Here is a 17,997-nt window from a genome sequence, read left to right as displayed (position 1 = left end):
AGGCCTTGGACACGCGTTTTGTTTCTTCTCCCCTCTCGTGTTTTATTATCCAGTTTCTACCTTATTCTTTTCCGGCCGAATAAACCAGTGTTAGGAGATGCACATTTCCACTTGGGCTTGAGTATCTTTGTAAGAGAAGGTTTCATCATGAAAATGCAAGATAACGGGGAGGGGGTGATTAATATGATTTGCAAAAATTGAGGCTCAAATAGGTTGTTTGACTTGCCTGGCGTTGCTTAGCCAATAAATGATCAATTTGGAATATACACCTGAGTATTCCATCTCTACTCCTAGCGTTTTTATTTGTATTCATTTATTCATTCATGTATTCATTTACTTATTAAATTATCCTACAGTGCTAGGAAGTAGGGGGTATTATCTCTATTTTACACAGTTTATCTGACTCTAAAACCCTCAGTCGTGGTCCATTCTGCTCCATTGCCGCTACTGGGAAATCTTAACGTAGCCGCGTCTCTATCCGTCTGCTGCTTGGCCTGGGATCAGACCTGTGGCAATCAGTAATGTCCACTGTGATGAAAATCGGCTTCTGCCGCTTATGGATGGTGTGTCCTGAATTGGTGAGGGAGCTTTTTGGTTCTGAATGTCGCTCCTGTCGCTCGCTAGCTCTGCGTAGTTGAGCCTCAGCGTCCTTATCTGTAGAGGAGGAATAATGAGGCTCCTCTCACAGCATTGTTAGGAAATACAGGTGAGGCAGCGACACAGTGCCCGTCTGTGGGAGGCGGGCTCAAATCCAGTCCCAATATTTGTGTCAACTAAACCTTGTTCTTTCCTTTTCCCTCGTGAAGAAACACTGTCCTGCGGTCTTTTCTTCCAGGTCCTGGCCTACACCCTCAGCTGTGTGTGCACAGCGGCGTTCAGTGCCGGCATCATTGAGGCTGCGGAGGCCGAGGACACTATGAACAAGCTCCGCCTGTTAGTGGAGAGCAGCCAGCAGGTTGGAAGGCGCGCCCTGGTTCCTTCCCTGTGTGGGTCTCAGGCTGCTGCTCAGCCCTGATGTTGACTTACTCTGATTAGGGTGATGGGATATTTTTCATGCCCAGAGCTGAGGAGCTTCTAATTATCCTCTTGTCTCATAGCTATAGCCAACAAGCACGGGTCTTTTTCTCTCATTCCTTATGTCCTCCTGTAGACTTTTTTTGTTTGTTTGGAGAGAGTACATAGGCTTTTCAAAATGAATACATAGAGGGCTCTGATAAAGTCAAACCTTAGCAAATACAAGGCAAATAATATAGACTAAATAGGTATAGGAAAAATTAAATGCCTGTAAATTAAGTTAAATACCATTAAATGTTCCCTCTAAAATATTATTCAGCCTTAAAAAGGAAGGAAATCCTATGCTCCAACAGGGATGAATCTTGAGGACATCATGCTAAGTGAAATAGGCAATCACAAAAAGACGCATACTGTATGATTCTATTTATATGAGGCACCTAGAGTCGTCACATTCATAGAGATAGAAAATAGAAGGGTGGTCGCCGGGGGGGGGGGGAATGGGGAGTTCTTGTTTAATGGGTATACAGTTTCAGTTTTGCAAAATAAAAAGAGTTCTGGAGATGGATGGTAGTGATTGGTTACACAGTATTGTGAGTGTACTTAATACCACTGAATTGCATAGTTAAAAACGATTAAGGTGGTAAATTTTATGTTATATGTATTTTACCACAACTTTAAAAATTGAAGGGGGAAAAAAGCTCTGTCTGATTACACATGCTCTAGAATTTTCTCATTGCTGGTGGTAGTGTTTTGTGTTTTTTTATTTTATTTTTTTTTAAGGTTTCTCTAAGGTCTCAATATTGGCCATAGTGGGTTACTTCAGAATTCACTGTTTTTAAATGTATATTGTTACTACTTTACGATCATTTGCCTGCTCACGTTCAGTAGGGTTTGCAACATCAAAATGTAGAAGTTTACATACTCAGTGCTCATTCTGAGACATTTTCTCTTCTTGTTTGGGAGTTGACAGCTTGCGCGATCTACTTGGGTATTTTTCGCTCGGACCCCTTCTGAAATGTGGATCATTTGAGCCAAGTTGCTCAATAGTGCGGTGTTATTTCCCTCAAATAAACCACTCACTGCCGCTGACGCCCTTGCAATGAGACTGCAGCTTCTGTTACAAACCAAAGTCTAGGGTTTTGTTTGTTTGTTTGTTTTTGAGGTTTATCTCTCTATATTTATTTATTTGAGATAGTCTAGACTTATTGAGGTTTGATTGACAAAATTGTAATTTACATTTTTCTTTTTTTCTCTTTATTGATGAAGGTATTACATATGTGTCTTTATCCCCCCCACTCCCCCAACCCACCACACACACACATACAAAGTCTAGATTTTTTAAATCTGCCGCTCTCTGATGTTCAGATGCCTAAAGAACTTGTCTGGAGGAGAGGGAGCCCCTGGAAGTGCTTGTGCTGCGCTATGTAAACATTGCTGACCAGCCCGTGCTTCCCTTTGCTTACCCGTTTCTGTTTGTTTGTAACAGACTTCAGGTTTTGCCTTGGCGTTGGGCAACCTAGTTCATGGTTTGTCTGCGTGTGGACATGGGAAAGCCGAAGACCTGGGCAGCAAGCTGCTCCCTGCCTGGATCAGGACTGTCCTAGCAGAGGTAGAGGTCGCCACCTGCATGGGATCTTAGTTTTGTATAAAGGAAAAAGGCTACTTAATTGGACCATTTATAGATAACTGCTCAGGCATATAGCTTAACAATAAAAGAATGGGTGATTTCAAATGAAAGAGAAACCTGTGCTTTTCAGCCCTTATACATGATACATCCTGTCAACTATGATAGTTGTTGTTTTTTAACTGGTTATTTGGACAGTGTTTTAATTTTAAACAACATTGTGGTTTTGAAAAATAAAAAACAAGAAGCCACTTATGATCTAACAACTTCAGCCTGTAGCTCTATTCAAGTCTGAGGCCATTTTTGGCTAAGTGATACAGGGTATGTTGACCCTACCCATTTAGTACCATTTTGACCATTAATTTCTCTATGATATAATAAGTTTTCTAGAATTAAAACCCAAGGACTATTTCCCTCTTGACATGTTCTTTGTTTTCAGGGCTCTCCCACAATGCTTTGCTTGGCAGCTCTCCATGGCATGGTGGCCTTGGTAGGCTCGGAAGCAGATGTAATGCAGGTAAAAAGAAAGAAAGAAATCTGAATGTGTACCTAGCCACAGCATGAGCAGAATACCTAGCATCTTAGTATGCTAAGGACAGAAGAATATATGCTCATCGTAATGGTTACACTGGGCTTTGCAGTGACTTTAATGTATAGAAAATTGTTCTTTAAAAAAAAAAAAGGTTTGTTAATCTGAGAGAAAGAGAGAGAGGAAAGGAGAGGGGAGAGAGAGAGGAAGAGAGAGAGAAACATCAGTTGGCTGCCCCCTGCACCTCCCTACTGGGGATCGAGCTCAAAACCCGGGCATGTGCCCCAACCGGGAATTGAATTGGTGACCTCTTGGTGCATGGGAGGCCACTCAACTAACTTAGCTGCACTGACCAGGGCAGAAAATTGTTCTTTGCTGAGAATTCTTTGTATAAGAGATTTTTTCCCCCCTTATTTTATTTGATTTGTAGGTATTAAATCTAGTCAACTTAATATACTTGCTACAGAGTTCCCTGCCTGAGAAAAGTTAATGAATCATAAGAAATTACAGAAATCACTTACAAGAAACTCCATTGTACATCTGTAATGTTTAAGTTAGTATCTAAGTACTTTTTTTTTTTCACTTTAAAATGTTTTCCAGCCCTGCCGACATGACTCAGTGGGTGAGCATTGACCAGAAGGTCACAGTTCAGTTCCCCGTCAGGGCACATGCCCTGGTTGTGGGCTCGATCCCTGGTGTGGGGTGTGCAGGAGGCAGCCGTTCAATGATTCTCTCTCATCATTGATGTTTCTATCCCTCTCCCTATCCCTTCCTCTCTGAAATCATATAAAAATATTTTTTAAAAAATAATAAAATGTTTTCCATAGTGGACACATATATGCGTAAGTTTGTAAGTAATCCTAAGGACCTCCTTTGTTTATACCGTTCAGGATCATTAGGTGACTGCTGCGTGCCACGCTGACCTGGTGCTAGGAAATCAGAGATAACAAAGCCTGGGCCCTGCTGTCCAGAACCCCACTATGGAGTCCGTTTTTGAAAGACAAGGACATAATGATAAATGACTGCGTAGTGTAGAAGATGGTAGCACATCCACTAGGAATGTCATTATATACCTTTTTGGGGATGTTGGAGTGAATATTTTTTTTTCTTTCAGCTGAAGTCAGAAGCCATCCAGACCTCTCAGTTTCAAGCCAGACTTAATGAAGTCATTAGAGCCTTAACACAGGTGAGAAGAGGGAGTTAAAGCCCTTCAGTGGGAAAACAGATGTCTCCCTTTTTGTATTTTTTCTCTTTCATGATACAAACTGTTTTACTTAGAAAATGAGGAAATCTCTGTTACTGATGATGAGTTTAAGGGCATTTGAAAAATGGTTTGTGGCCCTGCATTTGCTGGGGGGGAAAAAACTCCTCTGGAAAAAAAGAAAGCTGGCATTTTGAGTTAAGTTGGCATTAGTTTCCCATAAAAATCAAAACCTGACCTTGCAAAGAGAAAGGGACGGTGATCAGAGGGCAGGCAGATGTCTGAGTAGCAAGTCGAGCGGCACCAGCTCCCATGTCACTGAGACAAGGATGTGGGTAAATCCCTGTCAGCGTTAGTTAGCTGGGCTGAAGAATGAACATAGTTATGTGCTGAGAAATTATTTTATAACTTAATATTTTTATGTTTTTAATGATTATGTTTACTGCATAAAAGTTGGAGGTACAGACAGCACGGAAGGAGCTGAACAGATATCACAGGTGGTCCTCCCACCCTGAAGGACTGCCCCTAGGGCCTGTAACATTGCTTTTCAGGCATGTCTTTGTCTCCTCGGTGTCCTCACTGCACATAGACCTTTGTGTCCTGGTCTTGTCACTTAGCGTACTTTTCTTGTGAAATGTTGGTGATTATAACACCTGAAAAACTTTTAGTAATTTAAGTTTCAAAAGCAAACATCAATTTCTGAACAGAAGAAACTGTCTTTTTCCTGTATGAATATGAACATTCTAAAAAAAATACTTAAACTTAAGTTGCTATAACTTGGGAGAAAAATCTATAATTTAAACTATTTTAAAAATGCTTATGAATGATCAAGTATTAATAGAAAATTATTTAAAGGAGAGAACAAAATAATATCTCCTTCCATTTTTAGAGGTATTTTAAACAAATTATCACCTCTTTTTACCTTTTGGATTTTCTTTTCCCAGTTTTTGATAATATTTTTGAGAGCTATCTGACTCAGGGATACCTGAGTCAAGCACTGCTATGCTCTTCTAGCATCAGTTGATTCACTCATTCATTCATTCACTCATTCATCCATTCAGCAACACTTGTTGATCACCTATGTTGACCACCTACTAAATCATCTCAGATTTATTAGACTAGACAGGTGATATTACACCTTGTCATAGAGCTTCTCGTCACCAGACAAGCCACCACCGCATAAAAGATTTGTGACTTTCTGTGAGTGGCCTTTTAGTGAATTGAGTTTGGATCATTTCCCATCACTGAACTGTCACATTTTCATCCACAGGTCATCAGTGTGTCCGGGGTGATTGGTCTTCAGTCCAATGCAATCTGGCTTCTAGGACATCTTCATCTCTCTACTCTGTCCTCAAATCAAAGTAGAACCTCCGGTAAGAGTAGAGCCATAGGACCCTGGAGCTGGAAGGAGGGTGCTGGCCTGGGCTATGTACTCTGTTAAGAGCATTAGTCTCCACAACAACCTAAGGGTATTACCACCCCTGTGGAAAGGCTTCCTGACCTACCCAGGGTCACGAGGCAGTTAGTGGCCGACACCAGTTTCAACTCAGATCTGTCGGCCTCCAAAGCCCATGCTCTTTTTCACTCTTCCTTCCTGCCTCCCTGGGAGAACAGTTCAGACATTGAGTCTAACCCCGTATTTTACAGATGAAGAACCTGAGGCTCGGAATTATTATGTAACTTATGTACAGAGCTGGTTCAGTGACAAATCCAGAAAAAAAAGAACCAGGTCTCTGAAGCTTGGAACAAAGTTCTTTTTCTTTTACCAGATGTCATAATCACAGTTTGTATACTACTCATATTCATTAAAAGTCTCTTCCTCTCACAGCCAGCATGGCTCAGTGGTTGAGTATTGACCTATGAACCAGGAGGTCACGGTTCAATTCCCAGTCAGGGCACATGCCCGGGTTGCAGGCTCTATCCCCAGTAGGGGGAATGCAGGAAACAGCCAATCAGTGATTCTCTCTCATCATTGATGTTTCTGTCTTCTCTCTCTCTCTCTCTCTCTCTCTCTCTCTCTCTCTCTCTCTCTCCCCCCTTCATCTCTGAAATCAATAAAAATATTTTTTAAATTAAAAATAAAATCTGTTCACATATGGCTGGAGTTCTTCTGGCCCCTGCTTTTGAGAAAATAATGGGGTAAGTGCATTTAAAGTCGTGCATCTCGTTGACTGGAACTGAAATTCTAGGTCTTAGTATAACAAGGCTCTTTCTATTTACAGCTTTTTTATAACAAGCAATAAGGAATATTTGCAATTCCCACATGCTTAATTTATGCTCGTACTCGAAGATTTTCTGGGAGGCATCACTATAATGTACTGGGACCTGTATCTGCTCCTCGCTCTTGATAGAATTTTGACCCACTGGCTCTCTTGGACCCAGGCCAGAGGGGTTTAGGTACCAAAGATTCCTCATTAAAACCTAGTTCCACATATCCCCTGACAGGTAGTGTATGGACAGCATTACCGTGAACACGGGCCCCTGTAATGACTGTCTCCCTCACTTTCCATCACTCCTGAGCTACAGAAATAGGACATTATTCCGCAGCATTCCCAACATAATGAACTTCAGACAGCTGGCAGCTGGCATATTAAAATGGAGAAAAGAAAGAAAACTTAGTCATCGGAGGAAACCCTTGGGAATGCTGGTTTTGAAGGGCAGTGCTCTCACAGGGTCCTGGTACAATAGCATGTTTGCTTTTTTACATAGGCTTTTTGTTGTTGTTGTTGTTGTTAAGAATAGTTTATTGATTTTTAGAGAAGAAGGGAGAGAAACGTCGATGTGACAGCACAACATGGATTGGCTGTCTTCTGCACGCCCCCCACCTCCTACACACCCCCACCAGGGATCAAGCCCACAACCTGGGCATGTGCCTTGACAGGGAATCGAACCAGCAATCCCTTGGTGCATGGGTTGATGCCCAACCAACTGAGCCACCCCAGCCAGGGCTACATAGGTTTTTAAATGTTACGGGCTGTATGGTCTGGCCCACATAAACTCAGGTCAGGTCATAGTGAGTCATTCCACAACCAGGTTCTTTGGAACCAAATGATTGTATGTCTGGAAAAGTACAGCTACTTGTTTCTGATGGAATTTTCTGGGAGGAAAAGAATCCTGGAAACTCCCAGGCCTCGGCGAGCATAAATGTCACTGCTTCGCTGTTCCAGGTCAGCAGTACCTGGTTATTTGTCCCTGTTGGTCCCTTAGTCCCTGCCTCATGAAGTAAGAGATGGGTTGCTGCTGATACCGGTTGTTATATCTCATGGCTCCTATATCCGATTCAGGATGTCCTGAAGTGGCTCCCAGAAAGGTGGTCTCAGCCTGCAAGCCCGGCAGACACCTTCCTGACGCTAAGGAGGTCACTGGCTTGGGGCTCATTGATGGGACAATGTGGCAAGGATTTTTTTCTTTTTAACCAACTCAGTAAAATATTCCTCCTCTGTGGTTTCCAACCTCTACTAGGTTTACTACCATTTTAGATAGCTTGCCTCGCCTAAGTGATGACTTCAAGGCCGGCCACTTTAATAGAATTAGGTGCAGCCACAGAGTATTGTGCTGAGACTAATGGCATAAACATCGCCGGTTTGTCTCTCGGTTGATTTGGCAGCATTATCTTTCCTTCATTAGCCCCGCCAAGTCCATTGTTTAATTTGATCATTTTTCTGTCTCCGCAGTTCCTACTGACTATAGCTATTTGCCTGAAAGCAGTTTTATTAGAGCGGCCATTGGCTTCTGCATTACCGGAGGAAAAAAAGGCAAGTAAACACATTTCTCAAGTTTTATCCTTCTTTCTGCATATTAAGTAAGGAGTGTGCCCTGAGCATGCTTCCGAATGAGTAAACAACACAAATCTGAAGGGGTGATGATTTTCTTCTACCAGAGCCTCTTTGCAATAGTGAGGACGAGGATCCCAACAACGTTAAGTGGCACATAAAGCACACCCGGTGCAGAGTCTCCTGGCATCGCCGTGTCTGACCTGGTGGGGTGAGAGGGAGGGGTGCTCTGTGAAGATCTTACTTCATCTTCCGTCTGGTGATTTCAAGGGAACAAGCGCCCGTTACTTTTCTAGTCAGTTTCAAGTGAGCGTCACCTAAAAAGGGGAACACGGCTGGGTGCCGTTCGTGTTTGAGGACCTGACTGGGAAGTGGGTCTTCCCCTGAACCTTGAATGATCACCCTGTGTTGTTGGAATCACTGGCTCTGGGTTTTATTTTTAGCTTATGTTCTTTTTCTCTGCAAATGTTTGTCCTTTGGGATTCCTTCTTCCCGTCGCCCACATTAGAGCACGGGCAATCTGGACACAGAGACTGAGTACCTTTCGTTTTAACTGGAGCCAGAAGAATGCCATCTAAGTTATTAAATAAATACTCTTTAATGGTACACATTCTGTTCAGTGCTGCAGGGAGAAAATGGATTCGAACTGAACACGTCACAGCCCAGGAACCAGTTTCATTCACGTAATGACCTTCCACTGGTGTTGGCTGGTTCCATTCTTCCTCGGGCGGGCAGGGCGGTCTGGGCGCAGCCAGTGCCTGTGTCACAAGACCATCTCGATTTTGGGGGGAAAGGTTTTAAACAAATGAACATGAAGAAATCTGAAGGAAGCGAGTTTGATTAATGAAGATGTGGAAGGATAAAATCTTAACCATTGAAAGGGACATAAAGGTCACGTGGTCTGATTTCCCACTGGGTACAGAAATCCCTGGCGCTTCCAGATTACAAACTCCCTTCAGAGCGTGGAGATGAATTCCTTCAGTTTCTGCAGTTCTAGAAATTGTGCCGCTCTCCTAGGGTCCTGAGTTAGCGTGATTTGCTTTCACATGTCCTCAGTGGAAACTGATACATGGTTATGTCATTGTTGTACATGATATAGTTATATCTAAGCATGTCATATATCACTCATAATGCGAAGTTCATTGTTTAGAGCACCATCCCTCAAGTCTATGTGAAGTACCTATGACAATAAAGATGTCTTCATAAGTAAAAAATTGTATTTTTACTAAAGGAGCATCTAAAATTTCCATGGCTAGGATGATTCCAGGGATATATATTTTTGCTCAGTTTTTTGTTTGGTCGCTCTCTGATAGCTTATAAAATTTTTAAATGGTGATCATGTGAGATAATTTCCATGAGAGAAAAAAAAATCCTTAAGGTCAAATGAAGGATAGGCTCTTTTCCAGTGAATAAAGTGTCATTTGGCTTCCCAGAGCCATAGTTCTTGGCAGAAAAGAATTTTCTCCGCAGCCTGTGGGACCTTCTTAGCTGAACGTAACGTTTATGATGACGCAGTCCTGGCCCAACAGGGAGCCTCCTGCTCCAAACCTGAGCAGCCAGGGGGCTGCCCTCGGCGACGTCATTGCGGCCCTCCCGGACGCTGTTTTGAAACAGATAAACCAAGTATGAAAAAGGCCCTGTTACCAGTCAGATGGTTGGCGCTTTCAGGTTGTGGGAGAGGGCTGCCTTCCTGTCAGGTTTGCTGACTAGATTCAGAGGGAAATCTATTCAGCCTCACACATTACTAACGATGACCCCGAGGAGTGGGGGCCGTGGGAGGCTGACCTCAGTCTCCGAAGCCCATTTACAAAAACAAAACCAGACCCGGCTCTCGGGGGCTGACGGGGTGGCCCAGGGTGGAGGTGTGCATGCAAACGACTGCTGCTTCTTCAATATGCCCAGCTCATTTGAATTTTAATAACTCCCTTCTGAAGCAGCTTTTGAGTTGAAATGTCGGGATGTCATTCCCCAGAGCCCAGTGGAGCTGCTGATGGGAAGGATGACAACTTTGGTGAGCTCTTTTGAGGAAGAAATGGCTCTCGTGGGTAGAAATCGTGCTTGGTACAGGCAGAAGACGGCAAACTTTAAGGGGAGAGTGTGGCTCCATTGCCTCTGTGTGCCATTTGGAGGAAGACCAATGGGATGAGTTATCCCTGTGCCACACTCATGCCAGGAGATTGGGCATCAGGATCTCAATTTTAGGCAATCAAATTTGAGAGGGTGGGCTCTTCTCGCTATAATATCCATGTGATAGAACATACAAGGTGTTCACAGAATCCTATATGTTCATAGTAGGCCTACATTTTAAAACCATACCAAATAGATTAAATCCATTCTAGTTATTAAAGACTTCAGTTAATAATTCTCAATATAACTTTGTGTGTGTGTGTGTTTTGTTTGTTTGTTTGTTTGTTTTTGTGGGGGTTTTTTGGGTTTTGTTTTGCTATATCCTGTAATGTTCTCTTTTCTTTCCTAACAGCTCTGGCCTTCTTCTAGCAGATGTATTATTCCTTGTTCTTTGTCCTTATCTATTCCTATGGACATTTCTTGACTATGCTAGGCTTAAAATTTGTTTGTAATTTAAGTCTTCCTGTCATGGAATCTTTTTCCCCTTAAGGAACTTTAAATTTTGACTCTTATTTTACTTCTTTTCAATTCATTTATTCTTTTTTTCTGACTTCTGGTATTTTGTGGGGGTTTTTTTTCAACCTCATTGCATTTTCAGATTTCCAGATTTCATTTACTTTTTTTATAAAACATTTGAAATGTATTAAGAGTTCTTAATAAAAGTAATTATTTCTGGTGCTAACATTATGTATTTGCACCTAACAACTTAAGATTGTTTTTCTTATTATTCTGTTGCTGGGGAATGTGACTAATTTTCTAAGTTTATATTTTTCTATTTGACTTTGAAGTTCACAGTAAGAAGTATCATTTGAGGAAAGTATATTTAAATCCTTGTAATAAAGTCATTGTGAATGGCATTTCTTCCTTGATATGAATTCATTGTTCAGTGATCTGTATAAATAAGTATTGGGCTTATGTGTAAACTAGAGATAGGTATGTTCTCAATCATTTTTGAACTATTAACATGAGATATAATTGTTGACAAGTCTAGCCAAAGGAGCAGAATGAGTGAACTCTGAGTGTAGAATAAATGATATGAGAAAGCTGTGCTATTTTTCTGATGAAATTATGGAGTCAGTTGCTAAGACTATTATTTTATTTTATTTTATTTTATTTCTTTATTGATTAAGGTGTCACATATTTGTCCTCATCCCCCCATTCCCATCCCCACCCCTCCCCACGGATGCCCCCACCCCCCTGTTGTCCCCAACCATTGGTTAGGCTTGTATGCATGCACACAAGTCCTTTGGTTGATCTCTCCCCGCTACCCCCACCCTCCCCTACCCTCCCTCTGAGGCCCAGCAGTCCGATCGATGCCTCCTTGTTTCTGGGTCTGTTCTTGTTCATCAGTCTATGTTGTTCATCATTTCCCCTAGATGAGTGAGATCATGTGTTACTAGAAATATACTTATAAGAACCGAATGTGAGACGAGCAATAATAGTTATGCTGACAGGCAAATGAATCAGTCTGTAGTGAGTTTCTTTCTGGACCAACAGTTCTTTTGAGACCTAATTTCAATGACCACCAGTTCCTTATGTGCACATGTCGGCACTGACTTTTAAAGACTATTATTTTAAAGTATTTTAATTTAGTAATAATTTACCTATACAATTCTTTTTAAAAGAGTATTAAAAATGGATACATGTGTATAGCACTGTTAAAAATGGTATAAAGAAGAAAAAATAATCGCCTACAATCTCACCCCTAGAGGAGGCCACATTAGACATTCAAGTATATGTCCTTGGTCGTGTGTCACATTGAATCATAAAATTTATAGTATTTTGTCTGCTTTTGATAAATTTAACAACTTCCCACCTACATGGACATAATCACCACTGATCTCCAAAAGGAGGTTTGGCGGGAAGCAGAAAAAGAATCCTTGCATTACTTTCTAGATATTTGTTAAGTGGTATGTTTGGGGGATGTTTAATTTCTAATTTTGTTGTAAACACCATGAAAATATGTAAAATCAAAAAAAGTCGCCAATTATTCCATGTCCCTTGAACAGTGACTATCGCTTTTGAACTTTTTAATTTGTTGTTTTTATGCACACACAATTTTTACATATTTTCAAGTAGACATATACTTTATATTTTTACCTTAATATTACATTATAAACATTTGCCTATTTTCCATATGTCTCCATAATTATCCATTTTTAAATGACTGTAGACGATTCCATCAAGTTAATCAAAATTAACAGTTTCCCTATTAGTCATTAAAAATTTTCTATTATACAGAACATATTTTTTTATTTTATTCAAAAATAATTAAGTACTTTCTTTTTTGTTTCTTTGGGGTTTTTTTTTTTTCCTTTTTACTGAATTTACTAGAGGCCCAATGCACGAAATTCATGCAAGAGCAGGCCCTCTCTGCCCTGGCCCTCGCAGCCCCTGCTGCCTCGGTGCTCGCAGCCCAGTTGCCTCGCGGGCCCGCAGCCCAGCCCACTGGTCGTTCTGGAAGGTCGGTCCCCGTCCAGTCTAATTAGCATATTAGCTCTTTATTATACAGGATTATATAGGATTGGGGTGACACTGGTTAACAAAATTACACAGGTTTCAGGTGCACAGTTCTACAACACACCATCTGTACACTGTATTGTATGTTCACCACCCCAAGTCAAGGAGAACATCTGTAATATTTTCTAATTGATTTTAGAGTGAGAGAGAAAAACATCTATCTGTTGTTCCACATATTTATGCGTTCATTGGTTGATTCTTGCATGTGCCCTGTCCAGGGATCTAATCTGCAAGCTTGGTGCATCGGGACGATGTTCCAACCAACTGAGCTGGTACCCGGCCAGGGCCAAGCTGAGGAGAACATCTTTACACATGTAGTTTTCTCTCTTCTGCATGTCACCTTCCTTCGAACACATTCTCAGCAATTTATTAGTGGGCAAGAGTCTGAGGACGTGTTGCCTATAAGGACGACATGGCCTCACATATTGCTCTTCAAAAGGGTTGTACCAGTTTTCAGTACTTCAGTCCTGTCTGAAGATGCAAAGCAGGGAAACATAGCGGTTAAAAACATGGCAGTCAGACTGCCAGGGTTCATACCCACTTCGCCGCTTGTTGGCTATGTAACTCCAGGCAAGCAGCTTAAGTCTCTTAAGCCTCAGTTGCTCCTGGAAATGGAGAAAATAACGGAATCTTGTTTATAGAGTCATTGTAAGGATTACAAGTTTATAAATTGCTTTGTGTAACAGTGCTTAGAAAACAAAGTAAATAATAAACCCTTTCTAGTTATCATACTGCAAAGCAAACCAAAATATAGATAAACAAATGACTACAGTAAAAACCAGTCAGGTATAAAATGATACCTTAAGACTTTAATTTGCATTTCATCGCCAGAAGGAATAAACATTGCTGCAGGTACTTACTGCTTGAGAGGTTGTTTATTTTTTATTTAAATTTTAGAGAGTTTTTTAATGTACCTTTTTTTCCTTGTGAAATAATTTCAAGCTTACAAAACAGTGAAAATAGCCAGGTAACTCCTCTGTTCCTTTCACCTGATATTCAGGTTTCGCTGACAGTGGAAATGATGTCCTTCGCATACAAAGAATTTAATCTTGAATGTCACACTGTGCTTATTTATCATCTCTTCGTCTCCTTTAGCCTGGAGTAGTCCCTCAACCCTTCTTTGTCTTTCACGACTGTGACATGTTTTAAATTAGAAGTGAGGTATTTTCCAGAACATTCTTCTGTTTGGGTTTGCCTGCTGTTCCTCACAAGAGAGTCAGGTCAATCATCTTTGGCAGGAATGCCAGGGACCTGAAGCTCTGCTCTTCTCCCCGCATCCCTTCAGGGGGCACATGGTGTCTGCTCCCTCTGGGGATGTTAACTTTGATCACATAGGTGATATCTTCCAGGTTCCTCCACTGTAAACTTTCTCTTTTCCCTTATCAATCAGCATTTTGTGTGGAGATAATTTGAGACTTTGTGAATATCCCACTTGTTATCCTTTCACCCATTAGTTTTAATATTATTAATGTTTCCTTACCTGAATTAATTATTACTATAGTATTTGCCAAAAGGTGATTTTCAAAATTCTGTTATCCCTTTTACTTTTATTAGGCATTATACTTTAAGGGAATGCTGTTCACTCCTTTCTCCCTCTTTCTTTCCTTCTTTCTTTCTTAATATAAACTACTAAATTCCTATTTTTTTTTCTTTAAAGTATTACATATGTGTCCTTATCCCCAGCACATTGCCCCCCATTCTCCCCTTCATGCCCTCACCCCTCTGGTGTCTGCGACCATGGTTAGGCTTATATGCATACATACAAGTCCTTTGGTCGATCTCTCCCCCTCTCCCCCTCCCCTCCCCTACCTTCCCTCTGAGGTGTGACGGTCTGATCGATGCTTCTCTGTCTCTGGATCTATTTTTGTTCATCAGTTTATGTTGTTCACTATATTCCACAAATGAGTGATATCATGTGATATTTATCTTTCTCTCCCTGGCTTATTTCGCTTAGCATAATGCTCTCCAGTTCCATCCATGCTGTTGCAAATGGTAAGAATTCCTTCTTTTTAACCGCAGCATAGTATTCCATTGTGTAAATGTACCACAGTTTTTTTAATCCACTCATCTGCTGATGGGCACTTAGGCTGTTTCCAAATCTTGGCTATTATAAATTATGCCACTATGAACATAGGGGTGCATATATCCTTTCTGATTGGTGTTTCTAGTTTCTTGGGATATATTCCCAAAAGTGGGATTACTGGGTCAAATGGGAGTTCCATTTTTAGTTTTTTGAGGAAAATCCATACTGTTCTCCACAGTGGCTGCACCAGTCTGCATTCCCACCAGCAGTGCCCAAGGGTTCCTTTTTCTCCACATCCTCTCCAACACTTGTCATTTGTTGATGATAGCCATTCTGACAGGTGTGAGATGGTACCTCATTGTCGTTTTGATTTGCATCTCTCCAATGATTAGTGACTTTGAGCATGTTTTCATGTGTCTCTTGGCCTTCCTTATGTCCTCTTTCGAAAAGTATCTATTTAGGTCCATTGCCCATTTTTTGATTGGGTTGTTTATCTTCCTTTTGTTAAGTTGTATGAGTTCCCTGTAAATGTTGGAGATTAAACCCTTATCGGTGATAACATTGGCAAATATGTTCTCCCATGCAGTGGGCTTTCTTGTTGTATTGTTGATGGTTTCTTCTGCTGTGAAAAAGCTTTTTATTTTGATGTAGTCTCATTTGCTTATTTTCCCTTTAGTTTCCATTGCCCTAGGAGCTGTATCGGTAAAGAAATTGCTTCAGCGTATGTCTGAGATTTTGCTGCCTATGGATTCCTCTAATATTTTTATGGTTTCCCGTCTTATGTTTAAGTCCTTTATCCACTTTGAGTTTATTTGTGTGTATGGTGTAAGTTGGTGGTCTCTAAATTACTATTTTATTTAATTATTTATCAACTGTTTTGATCCTCACCTTGTTCCAGATTTAGATCAGTAAGGGCCTCTTTAAGTTGGCTCTTGTGTCCTTTTGACATGACCCTGTCATTCTTTGAGATACTTTCTTTCTTTGTGGACAAGATGTTTAAGGCTCATGTTGTAGTATCCTCAGCCCTGTAAAAGCCAGATAGCTCAGCTTCTTCCTAGTGCAGACTGATATTTAGAAGCAAAGGTCTGGCTACACGTCATCCCATTGCTGCTGGGATAATCACTGCTGCCAGGCCCTTTCAGTGGACAGAGTTAGGAAATTCATTCTCTGTCTCTCCCTCCTCACCCCCTTCCTCCCCTCCCTCTCTCTCATGTCAGTATTTATTTCTATATCTACCTATATGTATTTTGAAAACCACAGAATTACAGTAACGTCTCCAATCACAGTTCAACACCACCAGTTCACTCTACCTTTCCCTCTTTTTATATTGGTTAGTTTCCTCTCTGACAGTAAGAAACCTGGCGCCCATTATTCTCCATAAATTGGCTCACTTTCTGAGACCCCCTAAATGGAATCCTGCCCCTGCCTCCACCGGGCACAGCTGCCTTTCTCGCAGGCCCCGGTCTCCGCTGGGCAGCCACCTGCGTGGCACTCCTCCAGGTGCTACGGGGCCCAGGATGTTTGTTTCTGATCACTCTGAATGTGGTGAGGTGCTTGGTCTTAAGACAGCACATCCTACCAGCTCTTGGTATCTGACTGACACGTCAGAATCATGATCCGTTTCCAATGACTGTCATAAGTATAGAGGCGTCTCTGGCAGGGTGCTCAGCACCTCCTGGTCCCACAAATGCACCTGCTGTCATTGCCCCGACCTTGTTTTCTGAGGACTTTGGAAAATGTCTGCTCACCGTTTTCACCAACATCCTTTCCTCAGTGAGGGAAGAGCGAGGATTCCCTGGTGGTCCCAGATCAGTTTAGCTTTCTTACGTGGTGTCTTTCTGTGTGGTTTTCATACTACTTTATAGATGCATGATGGTTTGCTTAATTCTTTATTGGGTTCTTTGTTTAAAGTCTGTCTTTTGCCTTAAATTGTAATTGCATCAAGAGCAGGAAGAGCATCTGTGTTTTATCCTAAATGCTTAGAGAGGAGTACTTGGCAAGTAATAGTTTTCAAATTTTTGTTGATCTACAACTTTAAGCACGTATCTGGGAATAGGTCATTCTAAGCTACGTCGCTGCTAATCAGCTCTGAAGATGGAGAAAGTCAAGACATCTCCACACTACACAGCAACGCGCTGTGGTGAGAATGTGTATATCAAGAGCTGTTAGCCTGCGTGTTGCCAGACTTTTACCGAAGGGCTTACATATGTGCACTGTGGCACCGAGATCTGAAATCCGTGTAGCCAGGGTATGTGTGGTAATGGGTCCCGTTGTAATGCATTATGTTCCGATATGCCATTTGTATCAGGGTTCTTTGAAGCCTTCAACTGGATGAGAGAGTTAAAGCAACTTTGTATCTGGATTTTAAAACATCTGGATCCTTTTAACAAGCACCGTTAGGTCTCCTCAGTCCCAAACCCCTTGTCTATAAAGCACTTCAGTATTTCCTTTTATCTAAGGCACTTGCTTGAAAGGCAAACACTGTAATAAGGGAGCCAGCCATTCCCAGGGCTGAGATTTGGATTCTCGTGTCCAATGCTAAAGATCTCTGGGGAGGAAGCCACGTGACTTCATTCTCCCCAGGCCTGGGGACCCACTCTCTGTCCTTACAGCCCCCCACATGCGTGGAGCTGTCGGGTATTTTCTTCATTCCTAACCGTTACTAGTTCCTTTCATTCCAGGTAGGGCCACACTTAGTTCCCTGCAGGGATGGTGGGACGTTTTGTGTGAATCTATTTATGCTATTTGGTACTGATTCTCAGCCCTTTAACAGTGGGAGATTTATTGTGTTAAAGCACTTTCTTGGTTTTCAACCCTGTGCTCCATTTTACAAGTTCTCCTGGTTTCCGACACTTGGTTATATATCAGATCAATGCTAAAGAGCATGGAGCAACATGAAAAGTGTACAGTAAAATGCAGTTACTGGCAAAAGTTCTCTTGTCCTGTCAAGAGAGAGCTCATTATCTCAGCAATAAACCAACTGGAAAATGGTCATATTTCACACTGGGTCCTGGTATAATGTCTTCCCTGATTCCCTAGGTCCTCTGGAAACTGCAAAAATTTTATAATGAAGTCTGTAGAAGGGCCTGGAGTAAAATTTTATGTGATTTTTGAAAACACTTGATCTAAGAAAAAAAATAATAGAAATCTGCTTACAAATTAATGATACCTAATATAGAATTCTAT

General features: G+C 41.4%; 1 protein-coding gene across 1 annotated transcript in view; it reads left to right on the top strand.

Moving 5' to 3' along the window:
* The window catches only part of FOCAD (focadhesin), a 243,842-nt gene that overhangs the window by 196,031 nt on the left and 29,814 nt on the right, over nucleotides 1–17,997 (top strand). The window contains exons 29-34 of the mRNA XM_008145042.3: nucleotides 836–955; nucleotides 2,501–2,623; nucleotides 3,078–3,155; nucleotides 4,282–4,353; nucleotides 5,639–5,741; nucleotides 8,043–8,123. Coding sequence (XP_008143264.2) covers nucleotides 836–955; nucleotides 2,501–2,623; nucleotides 3,078–3,155; nucleotides 4,282–4,353; nucleotides 5,639–5,741; nucleotides 8,043–8,123 — 577 coding nt within the window. The remainder of the gene's footprint in view (nucleotides 1–835; nucleotides 956–2,500; nucleotides 2,624–3,077; nucleotides 3,156–4,281; nucleotides 4,354–5,638; nucleotides 5,742–8,042; nucleotides 8,124–17,997) is intronic.

The sequence above is a fragment of the Eptesicus fuscus genome, chromosome 15 (assembly GCF_027574615.1).
Source record: "Eptesicus fuscus isolate TK198812 chromosome 15, DD_ASM_mEF_20220401, whole genome shotgun sequence".
NCBI classification, from domain to species: Eukaryota; Metazoa; Chordata; class Mammalia; order Chiroptera; family Vespertilionidae; genus Eptesicus; species Eptesicus fuscus.
Note: the sequence above shows the minus strand (reverse complement) of the source record. Positions and strands in the feature narration are given on the sequence as shown.